This window comes from Quercus suber, unplaced genomic scaffold (genome assembly GCF_002906115.3).
Source record: "Quercus suber isolate HL8 unplaced genomic scaffold, Cork oak 2.0 scaffold_195, whole genome shotgun sequence".
Classification (NCBI taxonomy): Eukaryota; Viridiplantae; Streptophyta; class Magnoliopsida; order Fagales; family Fagaceae; genus Quercus; species Quercus suber.
The window spans coordinates 190037-201820 of record NW_027069653.1 but is presented as its reverse complement, the minus strand read 5'-3'; the positions used below and the strand labels follow the sequence as shown (position 1 = coordinate 201820).

General features: G+C 35.1%; 2 protein-coding genes across 2 annotated transcripts; both read right to left on the bottom strand.

Annotated features, from left to right (window-relative positions):
- Positions 1 to 586: 586 nt before the first annotated feature.
- On the bottom strand, positions 587 to 4285 carry LOC112027190 (serine carboxypeptidase-like). Its single transcript, XM_024059864.2, has 9 exons — positions 3911 to 4285; positions 3246 to 3414; positions 2931 to 3050; positions 2556 to 2699; positions 2310 to 2460; positions 2050 to 2138; positions 1350 to 1608; positions 1092 to 1225; positions 587 to 953 (listed from the first exon to the last, which is right to left on the bottom strand). The coding sequence occupies exons 1-9, from the start codon at positions 4240 to 4242 to the stop codon at positions 822 to 824; spliced, it is 1530 nt and encodes a 509-aa protein (XP_023915632.1). The 5' UTR covers positions 4243 to 4285; the 3' UTR covers positions 587 to 821.
- A 2334-nt stretch (positions 4286 to 6619) lies between these two features.
- On the bottom strand, positions 6620 to 11784 carry LOC112027200 (vacuolar protein sorting-associated protein 24 homolog 1). Its single transcript, XM_024059871.2, has 6 exons — positions 11401 to 11784; positions 11076 to 11152; positions 10366 to 10468; positions 7994 to 8115; positions 7041 to 7235; positions 6620 to 6935 (listed from the first exon to the last, which is right to left on the bottom strand). The coding sequence occupies exons 1-6, from the start codon at positions 11510 to 11512 to the stop codon at positions 6855 to 6857; spliced, it is 690 nt and encodes a 229-aa protein (XP_023915639.1). The 5' UTR covers positions 11513 to 11784; the 3' UTR covers positions 6620 to 6854.

The following is an 11784-nucleotide window of genomic DNA, read 5'->3' as shown; positions in this document are numbered from 1 at the left end:
GTATTGAGACTATATATGTGAGTTTACTTTGCATTTTTCATGACTCATGCATAACTGAAAACTGATATGCATATAAACTGTTCGTTGAAATGCCTGAATGAGTATAGAAGGAAGTTGTAGCAAATATGGGTAAGGGAAAATCAAAGGCTGATGGTAATGAAGTGAGAACTAGGTGGAAAGATCTTAGCGAAGTAAAAGCTTATTGTGATTTGTATGTTGCTCAAGTCATAGACGGCAAGAAGCATCAAGGATTTTTTTAGAAAGGAAGGGGTTAATGCAGTTATTAAGCAGTTGAGTGAAATGGAAAAAGTACCATCCATAAGCAAATAACTATCGACCTTGAGGTGATATTAGATGGCTTAGCACAAAGCCGTAATCGGTTATCAATACAGAAAAAACACAAAACAGACTTTTCTTTTGAGAAACTTGAAAAAACACAAAACAGACTTTTCGTTTGAGAACTTCGTCTACATCCACTCCCCTTGAATGACCACATGATGATGGTTGAAGTGTCTTGCAGGTCAAATTACAATGCAGAACAATAGACAAACTAAAAAAAAGAAAGAATATACAAAAACATATCAACTATACAAACATTAGGCATCATATTCTCATTGGTTATTGTTGAGAAATCTTCAAAAAAACGTCAAGATACCACATTATCTAGAGACTAGAGTTCTTTTTCATCCCAAAGTTGAGGGGTGCACAAATATTTACAAGCATAGTAAGAACCCAAGGAAACAATATAATGATTTTCTCTGACATTGAGGTCAAACACAGCTCTGTATAAGATAACAAAATAAGATGAAAGAACGAGGCAATCACATCTCAGCAATTAATATTCCAGTATCATCAGATGGCACTTCAGAAAGTTTGCCCTGAGTCCACCTTGTCAGCATCTCTAATGCAGCTTTGGGCTGGTCCATGGGAACCATGTGACCCGCATCGTGGACCTGTTTATTGTTTACATATATCACACAACTATGTCAGCACTTGCAACCAACAATTAGCCATTGGTAGGTGAGGTGTGCGTGTGGTGTGTGTGTCTGAGAGAGAGAGAGAGAGAGAGAGAGAGAGAGAGAGAGAGAGACCTTAAGGAAACTGAGAGGTCCATGGCTTTTCAGTACTCCAGCTGTTGAATTATTGACTTCAAAATTAACTTCAGGAGATGCTACAAACTTTTGCTGACCAGACCATTCCATAGCATGAACCCATCTTGAGTTACCTACTCAAACAAAATTATAATCCAGGCTTGAATCACATCCGATACAATTCTTATTGGTAATTATTTAACACATTAGATTCCTAACTTAGAACATGCTGGTTTTCCACTAAGCATAAAAGCTTACCAAGCCAGTTGCATATGAGATCATATTCTCCAGCATACACAAGCAATTTGATTCCATCCTCAAGAAGTGTAGGAATACCCACTTCGAGATTCCTCATCCAGTCCACCAACATGGCCTGATACACTGTAGGGCTACATGACACAAAGTCTAAATCCCCAACTCCTAGAGCATCCCTAACGGATTCCTGGTTTAGGAACTTATCCATGTTTGAGAAATCATAACAGAGGGTCCCCTCACACTTCTTTCTAATGTCATAATACTGCAAAGTAAAAATATTAATGCTTGTCAAATTTGAGGTCTATCCAGGTTTCAGAATGCACAGAGTTATGAAAATCAAGAGGTAAGGGAAATATGCTTATGTTTCAGTAAAAAAAAAAAAAAAGACGGAAATATGCTTATGTCACAAATAGTTTATATTTTCAGGTCTCAAGTCTCATTGTCTATACCCAAAAAAAAAAAAAAAAAGGATATTCCCATCTTCTACAAATTTTTCTGTTTGAAAAAATCATTTTTTATATTTTTCATTAAAAGGAAATTGTAAAATGCTTTTTTGTGCAAAAAACATATTAAATTAAGAATTGAAAAATTAATTACTCCCCCCTCCCCCACAAAAAGAAAAAAAAAAAAAAAAGAATTGACAAATTGCAGTACCATGATCAGACTTAAAGCACTAAATGAAGAATAGAATGAGTTATCTTACATTGGTATCGCCAGCAAGGGCCATGATGCTACTGAATATAGTATTGCAAACAAAATATGAAGCCACACAAGAGATTGTACCATCAGTGCCTGAAAAAAAAATAAAAGTTTAACCACAGTGCAGAGAGAGAGAGAGAGAGAGAGACAGAAAAGCAGTAGCAGGCAACCAACAAGAGCCTACAATGCATAAGCACAAATAAAAAGATCAACACAGTATCAAATTTACATTAGGGGATATGCCAATCTAACATGCAAACTTACCACAAAGCTTGATTGCGGTTTCACAGACTGGAATCACCTTGCTAATGCGATTGTAAGCAGTTTTTGAAATCAAGCCCATGTCCAGTGCATAATCAGTGTAAGCTTTATATTGGATTGCAGGGTCGGTTAGTCCATTACCAATGGCAAATCCCTGTTAACCATTTAATTTCAGGTCAGCTGCTCAGGAAAGTTAAAATGACCAAGTATAAACTCTAGATTATGTTATATCAGTCATCAGTGACAGACCTTTAGATTTATATGAATTCCTTCGTTAGCTTTGTTTCCACGGTGAACTCGAGCAGCAAAGGCAGGGATGTAGTGCCCAGCATAAGATTCCCCAGTTATGTAGAAGTCATTCTCTGCAAATTCAGGATGCTCCGCAAAGAAAGCCTGATATCATAGAAAGAGCTCATTGAGTCAAAATAATACTTGTGTACAGTTACAACACGGTTTTTTATCCTCTCTCATCTCAACAGTGTTTTTTTAATAATAATCCCAATGATGTAAAGTCCAGTTAATTCTCTCCCTACAACATTATAATACACAAACGAGTCAATTGAGAAAAACTTTTACTGAATTATCTTTCTATCACAATAACTCATTATGAATAGACAGACACACCTGTAAGAAGTCATAAAGGTCATTACTAACACCATCTTCATTGTGACGGATGTCACGTTTATCAGAAGTATAACTAAAGCCAGTCCCAGTTGGTTGATCAACATAGAGGAGGTTTGATGCCTGCAAAATCAGCAAAAGAATTTGTAAATTCTCTTCTAGGTAGAAGACTTGAAATGTAGACAGTGGCTACATGTCAAAAAGGGAAACACCCATCTAATTGTTATACAATATTAACACTTTCATATTAGCTTAAACTAATACAACCTATAACCATAGAAATAGAATCACATCTAAAAGTATAAAGAAAATAGATACCTTGTCCCAACCGTGCTCGTTCCACACAAGAGACATGTTGTTTGCAATAGTAAAAGGACCATTTTCATAAAACATGGCCAATTCACTACTACATCCCGGCCCTCCGGTCAACCAGATAACAACAGGGTCTTTCTTGTTGGTGCGCGATTCAAAGAAAAAGTAGAACAACCTGAAAAACATCAAACCAAATACTAAGAAACAGTAACCAAGTACCCAAAATTGACACTTACATAGAAACAAACATACATGAACAAAATTTTATTACAGACAGAACAACAACAACAAAAAAAAAAAAAAAAAAAAAACCTTGATGATCAACTAAGACCTTAATTCCCTTTAAAGTAATAATATTTCACTATTTCCACATGTGAGACTTTGCTATCGAATCAAATTCATTTCCTAAATCGCCTACTGTACCAAATTTAAATTGGGTTTGTCCTATAATTTGAAAACAAACAAGAATTGAATTAATGCTTAAGGAACACATATTAGGAAACAAAAATTAAAGAAACCCAGTAGAGTAATAAATCACTGATTTGTTTGAATTAATAGTAATGATAAGATTAAGATAAAAACAAAAACTTTACGGTTCTAAAACTCGCATAATTACATGAAAATACCAACCAGAGACCGTTAAGGAAAATCTAGGGTTTTAGAGGATTGACCTAGCGGCATGGGAATGCTCGATATCGTAGTAGCCAGCGTGGTGGCCCAAATCGTCGACGGTGACTCCGGAGCCGACGAGGTCGGGAAAAGCGAACCGTTTCTCGACGATCTTCTTGGGATCGGCGGCGGCGGAGGAGAAACCTGGACGGTCGACGACGTTGATTTCGGTCTTGGGGAACAAATTGAGGTCTCTGATAAACTTCTCGGCTTGGACCGATGGCAGGTTCGACCGAGCTATATTAAGGTCCTCCTTGAAGTTGATCGAGGAAGAGAGAGAGAAGAGGGACATGAAGGTGAATAGAACAGAGAGAGAGATTTTTGAGGACTCCATTTTTGTGAGTTTTTTTTTTTTTTTTCTTTCTCTGAAGAGAGAGAGAGAGAAATGGAAATGCTTATATATTTGTGAGGGTGAGAGAGTGAGAGAGAGAGAGAGAGAGTACAGGTCACCTGTAACAGGTGAGGTGGCGGTAACTAAGTATCTAACGGTCTACTTCATTCGTGGGCTGTTAGTTGCGGGAGAGTCGGTCTAGGTCGGTTTGTAACAGACGAAACGGACGTTACGGTTTTTTCTTTGAGTATTTAACTATTTTTTCGGGCTTATGTCATCCTTTATCCCACGCACAGGAATTCCTTGGGGTTGATCTAAGTTACTAGAAGTTTCGAATTCAGATTTTCTTTTTTAAGTAGTTTATAATATTTTTCATAACAAATTTTAGTAATTATTATTAGTTATAATTTAAATTTATTACTAAAATTATTTTTTTATCCGCTAATAACAGAAAGTAACAACACTTCACTTAGGAGAAATTATACTATTTTTAAAGTGGACCACGCCACTTATTCCACTTAAAGACTCCATCTATTTAAAATTATTTAATAAATTTAATAATTTTAAATAAGTAAAAATTTTATAATAAAATAATAAATAAGTAACGTAATACACCACGGAGAACCGTATAATTTTTCCTCAATTAAAATTTGCTTTGATTTGCTGTGAAAATTTGATAGACATCATTTTATTTTTATTTTTTGGGATTAAAGGTATTTTTTGGGGGTTGGTAATGGTGGTGACGTGGAGAGTGGAGGAGAAGCTGCTTTGGGTTGCAGTCGCAGGAAGAAAAGGAAGGAGGGATCACGTGTGAAGTGGGCTACGGTTAAAAAGAGTGCACGTAATTAATAAGCTTTGGTTTAAGAGATTCCGTTTTGGGTCGTTGCTATCAAAGCTGAGAGAACAGTCTTTTTGGCATTGGAGTGGGCGAGAAGGTCGGTGCTAGTGTAAGATATTAAGTTAACTAGGGAAAGGAAAAAAAATGCTTTTCATGACGTACCTTGCTTTGCTTTTTATTAAAGAAGCTGAAAAAGGGAATGTTATGTTTGTTTATTTATTACGTTAAAGATTTTGTTTTTCCTCCCAACTTTATCACATTTTAAGATGCTTCACACCGAAAACGGTTGTAGAAAGATACAATCGGAAAGTAAAATTTATTTTAAAAATATTAATTGATATCACTAATAAAATTGAAAAAAAAAATTGCAGAATAATATACTTGTCAAATAAAATGAAATAGAAATGTTAAATTTTAATTTATTTTTCAAACTTGGTTTAATTTGCTTAGTTTTCCTTGACAATTTTTCATATTTTTGAATCCATTTACCATTTTAAGATTTTTATTCACGATTACTTGATTACTCAAAATAAATTGAGAATATAAATCAATGTAAAAGTATTAAAAGTATAACATATGCCTAAAAAGATGTTCAGCAGGTAGCCATGAAGTTATCTATTATTCATTATAAATTTTCATGAAGTTGCAAGTATATATGACTATAAGGACTAAGGAGCAAGGACACCAATTTGTATTAGTAGAAATTTGTAAATATTCATTGAGTAGGAAGGAAGCGTGTATTATTAATAGAGAATTGTAAGTATTCATGATTTGTCATGTTACATACTCTCGTCCTATATAAGAGTTGCAAGCCATTGGTACAAGGCAACGAAATTAATAAGAGTTTTTCTCTATATAACTTCCTTTCCCCTCTGTCTAAGCAAGACTCTTTTTTTGTTTTTGTTTTCTTGCTTTGTGCTTTGTAGGAATTTCCAACTACACGAAATTAATGTGATTTACAAAGGCCACCACAACTAAACAAAAGGAGGAGAAAAACAAATCCAAAATTCAGTCCATTAGTAGAAGCTATGTTTAGTAGCCTTAACTTTGAAGCATCAAATAATTCTCTCAGTTTTGGTTGTGTTAATACTTGATTTTTTGAAAATAAAATTTTGAGTTTATATTAAAACACAATCTACATGATATAATATCATGGTTGAACTTTCATCATTAGCGAAAAAAATATAATGGTTGAACTTGAGTGCTGACAATTCCTTATATTTGAAGGCATCAATAGTCAAGATTGTGCCAAATGGAAAACGTTGTGCATTGACTATCATAAAAAAGGAAAGCACAAAAGTTTCCAACCTAGACCACAGGGTGCGGATGGATTAAGAAAAAAAAAATGCAATATTTCCTATAGTGTTTTTCAGTTATAATTGCTTGTTATGTCAAGAAATGCCAAGTTCCAATTCTTACATCAGAGATCCCAACACACACATACACACCGGGGGGGAAAAATTCCTTAATTCAGAAAAGGAAAGAAAGGCAAGAAGCTGTTGAATAAAGAAAAAAACAGATAATCAGATAAAAACTTGAAGATTTCAGAAATTCATTTTTATTAAAAAAAAGAAAAACTTTGTTAGTATTTTTTTTAAGATCATACACGAGATAGCATATAATGGCCTTAGCTAAAAAAGTATCATCTGTTCATAATACGGTAAGCTTGGTTTGAAGCCCTACAATCTCAAACAGAACAATGGGCTAGAACCCTAATGATACAAACTCCTTTTTCTCTAATACTTTAGTGGCTAAGTAATGAAAACAATTGGAGAAATTATGATCTCACTTTAGCAAGCCGTGCTCTTAACTCTTCCAGCTCTTCCTCATCGTCTGCTCCCTCAGCAATAGCTTCTTCCTGTGAAAATCCAACGGGATCAGTTCCTTGGTTTTGTTATAATAAAAAAATAAATAAATAAATAAAAATCACGTAAAGTTATGAAGAGATTAATTTTCCACATACTTCTTGTGAAGTACTAGCTCTCTGGGCAGGTAACTTTGTCTTTTCCTTCCTGACAGCTTCTGGAAGCTGTGCAGCCGTCTCACCAGCTATTTCAGTCAGGACCTTATCAACTTCTTCTTCAGTTTCTTCTTCTATATCTTCTGAATCCAATGCAGTGTCAACAGCATCATTCACAAATTCTTCAATCACTCCTGCCTGAATTAAAAAATAAGTGTCACTTCTAGAGAATTCAAGAAGATATGACAAAAGTGAATAATTAAAAGAAGATCAAAACCGGAGCTTGACAGTGAACGTTCTGAAACCTTAGTATGTAAAAGGTCACTCCTTGACACTTGACACATTATATCACAGGGACCCAAATTAAAGGGAGTGTCTGACTCATTTTTTTTGCATATCATTGAGAGAATTGAGCAATGCTTTATTCATTCTCACATGATTATAAGTTAGATGACCAAGAGCCTTGCAGCTTAGCGGCATTGCTTGGTCTCCTTTATGAGGAAGGCCAAGGTTTGAATCCCCCCTCCCCACTTGTTGTAACAATTTAATTATAGAAAAAATGATTATATGTTAAATGACATTTGAAAACAGTCGAACTTTGCAGGATAATAACAAACATTCTTCTAATAAAAATGATATCTTCTCAGCCAAAATGTTTAATATGTAAAACAAGAGAAGTCTAATCACATAAGCTAACTTAAGGAGCACACAACATTGTAACTCCAAACAACATTTGTTAAGCCAGATTGAGCACTTAGCACATTAAGTGCAGTCAAAAGATATTCTAACATGCCATCAAATCCGCTCCCAGTGGAAATTAAAATGGTTATACACTAAAATAGTGAACATCAGAAGAGCAAAACACAATAGTTTTCTTCCCACTAAACCTGTCAAAAAGTATCATTCTTAACCAATGAAGAATTTGAATGAATACTTGTTCAAAGGTGAAGAGATACCTTGGTCATTTCTTTGCTAAATTCTTGCATTGTGGCTGCCACTTCTGGAGCTTTCATGAGGTTATTGACAAGTTTCATGACCTCTGCACTCTTGGACAAATGACCAACAGTACGAGAAATTGCTGCAAGTTTCATGACACATTGAATTTTTTATTTCACTGAAATTATTTCAAAATATTCTTGCAAAAAAACTAAAAACAAGCAGACACACAATCAATGAGAACACAGTACAATTATAACTAAAAGAGATTGCTACAAGTGTGACAAAGCCTTTCACTGCTGACATCACATCCATAGACCACAACATAAATTTACACATAAAGATGGTAAGGGGTTCTGAATTCTATTTATATGTTTAGTTTATAGAATATCTAAAGAAAAAGTCATTAGTGAAAAATCTCCATTTACACACATAAGTCATTGCTTATCAGCAATAAAGTCAAGTTCATTGAATACGACTTTAACCATTAAGCAGTGGCAAAAGAATTTCTTTACAGCTAGTATAGTCACAAACTAAATGGTGGACTTTGAGACTTTCCTTCAATGATCAATTTGTAGGCTAGTCACAACACAATTATACATGTTAGTTGATCTCTATATTTCTTTCTCCCTTCTTTCTTCTTAATTTGTTTTCTGAAGAGAAACAAAGGAAAATTTTCATATTGGAGTAAAGTTCTTTCACTATTATAGAGATGTCATATTACACACATGCTAGAAGTGAATTCTTTCTTAACCGTATATTGACTCCAACAAAATGGTTTCATCTAAATTCTACGTACTACACTCTCTGGTTCAAGTTTGTTATTTGTCCTTGAATAAATTATCATAAAAGATGTCTAACAACATGGGTTGCCATCACTTGAGAATTTACACTCCTGTACTGATCAGGAATTATATCACCAACACATGGGAACATAGTTTGCCCATTCTTTTTGAAAACCATTCTTACAAAATTTAGCATTGATGTACTTAAATTCTTAAGCAACATGTGAATTTTTACCTTATTCTGAAATGTAAGTCCTCCAAAAAAGAAAAAGAAAGAGAAATAGAAAAGAAGAATATGGAGTAATTTTCTTCAGTTGTTGATCACAAACAAGGTTCATCAACTTGATGCTTAAAAACGAGGTAATGTCTATTTTCACATGACAATATACATGCTAGGGATGGCGATGGGGTGGCGTGGGGTCCGATCAAGGGTGCCATGTCCCCTCTTCAAGGCGGGAAAACCCGTGTGGGCAGGAGCGGGGCAGGTCGGATTTAGGCGGCTTTGGAGGTATTTTGTCATCCCTAATGAGTTGGCTTCAACATTAATGGGGTAGAGATGAAACAGAAAGGAGAAGGATAGTCATGAGAATCCTAAGGGAGAGAGAGAAAGTGAGAATTTAGGGGGATAATAACAGAATATGTACCCAAAAAAATTATAATTATAAATAGATGTTCAAAGAAAATTATATATAGGAATGATTAAATTATATATAAAAATAATTTAAATATATATTTTAAAACATATATATATACACACACACACATTTGGGGCAGGGCGGAGCAAGATGAGGTGGATGGAGCAAATCCCGCCCCCTGCCTGTCACCTCTTCGGGGCTGAGAAAACCCATGCAAGATAAAATGGGGCAGGGTGGGTCAAGCAGAGTGGAAATTTTTGCCATCCCTAAATTACATGCTTGCATTGATTTAGAACCTGATAACAATAAGGGCTTCACAGTGAAGGTTATTACAGCGTTCTACTCGGCAATGGTGACCAATCTTTCCCTTGGAAGAGCATACAGAAATCAAAGATTCCATCTAGAGTTGCTTTCTTTAGCTGGACTGCCCCTTTGGGGAAGATCTTGATGATTGACAATTTATAGCAAAAGAAAATGTGGCTTTTGGATTGGTGCTATATGTGTAAATGCTATGGGGAATCAGTTAATCACCTTTTACTGCATTGCCCTGTTGCTATAGAATTATGGGCTATGGTTTTGGGTTTATTTGGAGTTTATTGGGTGATGCCGAAGACTGTTGTGGATTTATTTAGCTTCTTGGCCAGGTTGCTTTAGACGCCCCATCGGAATGGACTTTTGTGGATGTCTGCTCTACATTGTTTGATGTGGTGCATATGGAGGGAGAGGAACAATAGGAGCTTTGAGGACACAAAAAGGACTATGCCTGACCTTGTATTGTTTTTTCTTAGAACCTTATTGGATTGGATGTCAATCATACATAGTCATTCTTTATGTTCTGTTATTGTTTGAGTAGATTCATGTAATTTGCATGTGATTGTTTGGTCCCCTGCTGTATACTCCATGTATATGGGGGTGACTCTATTTTTATATCAATAAAGACTGCACTATGTTCAGATAAGTTAAGCAACATACCAACACTTTCTCCAAGGTGCATTGAGATTGAATTAAGTTGGGCTTTATTCTCGTAAAGGCGATTCACAGCCTTTCTTGACATCACAATTTCCTTTGCAAGTGCCTGGATTTAATTGACATGAGAATTTTGAATGTAAAATAATGGAAAAGATGAAAGCTCAATTATAACATAGTAACAGTAGTAGACATTCAATGTAAGGTGAACACCCAAGCATTCCATGTGGCTAAACCTAAACTGAGATGCATGTGCCCGCATAAAAATTGAACTTAGACACACATGCAAGAGGGCTATAATACTCCATCAGTCCTTTAATTCACTCTTGCAATCAGGACAGTGTTACTTCTGAAACCAAGAAAGAAAGAACACGGGCAAAAAGACCATCTGGACCACATAATTAACTGCATTTCCTTTAAAATACATAACCTGTTCATAACCCACAAATCCTTCAAGGAATCTATGACTTTAGGAACTTTATGAACTAAGGAACAAACTAAGACAACACTGATAGACTTTGAGAACACATCAAACATATGAATCCTTGATTCTTCTAACAAATCTTAAGTCATCATAACAATTCATTATTTCCAAAGTCCCATCTTCCTTTCAAAGATCTTATATAAATATATAAACCCAAAAAAAAAAATGTTTTAACACTAAATGAATAATTGAACCATCAGGAAAAAAAAAGCAATAAAATTGATAAATTTACCTTTGCTGAGCCCATGTCATTTCTCTTGGCAGCCTCTCTAATTGCTTTATGCACACTCTTCTCCTCTCTCTGAACATCTAAAAAAACCAACCCAAGAAATTTTTTTTAGACAAAAAAATTCAACATCAAAACACAAAATCAGACAAACCCATCAATCTAAAAATCCAATCTTTGAAACCCATTAAACCAAAACAAAAAAAAACAAACAAAAAAGTTGACGAATTTAACCAAAATTCATTAATTTCAACGACAACAAAAAAAACCCATAAATCAAAATTTACATTACTTAACAAAAAAAGAGAGAAAGAGAAAAAAGAGAACATGCCTCTGATTTGTCGCTCGATGTTGCGGCACTCTTGGCGGAGGCGTCGCTGCCAACCTCTCAATTGCTCTTGTGGGTTAGCTTTGGGCTTTATCATGCTCTTAAATTTGTCCATTTTTTTTGTTTTTGTTTTTGTTTTTTCTATGCCTTTCAAAGAAAAGTGAAGAGAATTCAGAACTCAGATGAACTAACTAAAAAAAAAAAAAAAGAGCTTCGGAAGATGATATTCTGCTTTGGATCAAAACTCAAAGCATCTACTCGTTCTCATTTTCCGTGTTTGTTTCCTAGGAAAAGTCTGTGTGTCCTTCTGCGCGAAAAAGAAAGAAAAAAAAAAGTCTAGCCGGGGTCCAGTCCAGGGGTGGCTGCGTTAGTACGATGTCGTTTGCA

Coding starts and splice junctions, on each gene's coding strand:
- LOC112027200 (XM_024059871.2), bottom strand. CDS start 11,512: ATGGACAAATTTAAGAGCATGATAAAGCCCAAAGCTAACCCACAAGAG. Junction 11,153..11,400: donor CATCGAGCGACAAATCAGAG/GCATGTTCTCTT, acceptor TGGTTTTTTTAG/ATGTTCAGAGAGAGGAGAAG. Junction 6,936..7,040: donor GAGCTAGTACTTCACAAGAA/GTATGTGGAAAA, acceptor GGATTTTCACAG/GAAGAAGCTATTGCTGAGGG.
- LOC112027190 (XM_024059864.2), bottom strand. CDS start 4,242: ATGGAGTCCTCAAAAATCTCTCTCTCTGTTCTATTCACCTTCATGTCC. Junction 2,700..2,930: donor ACCTTTATGACTTCTTACAG/GTGTGTCTGTCT, acceptor CTATGATATCAG/GCTTTCTTTGCGGAGCATCC. Junction 1,226..1,349: donor TCTCATATGCAACTGGCTTG/GTAAGCTTTTAT, acceptor TTGTTTGAGTAG/GTAACTCAAGATGGGTTCAT.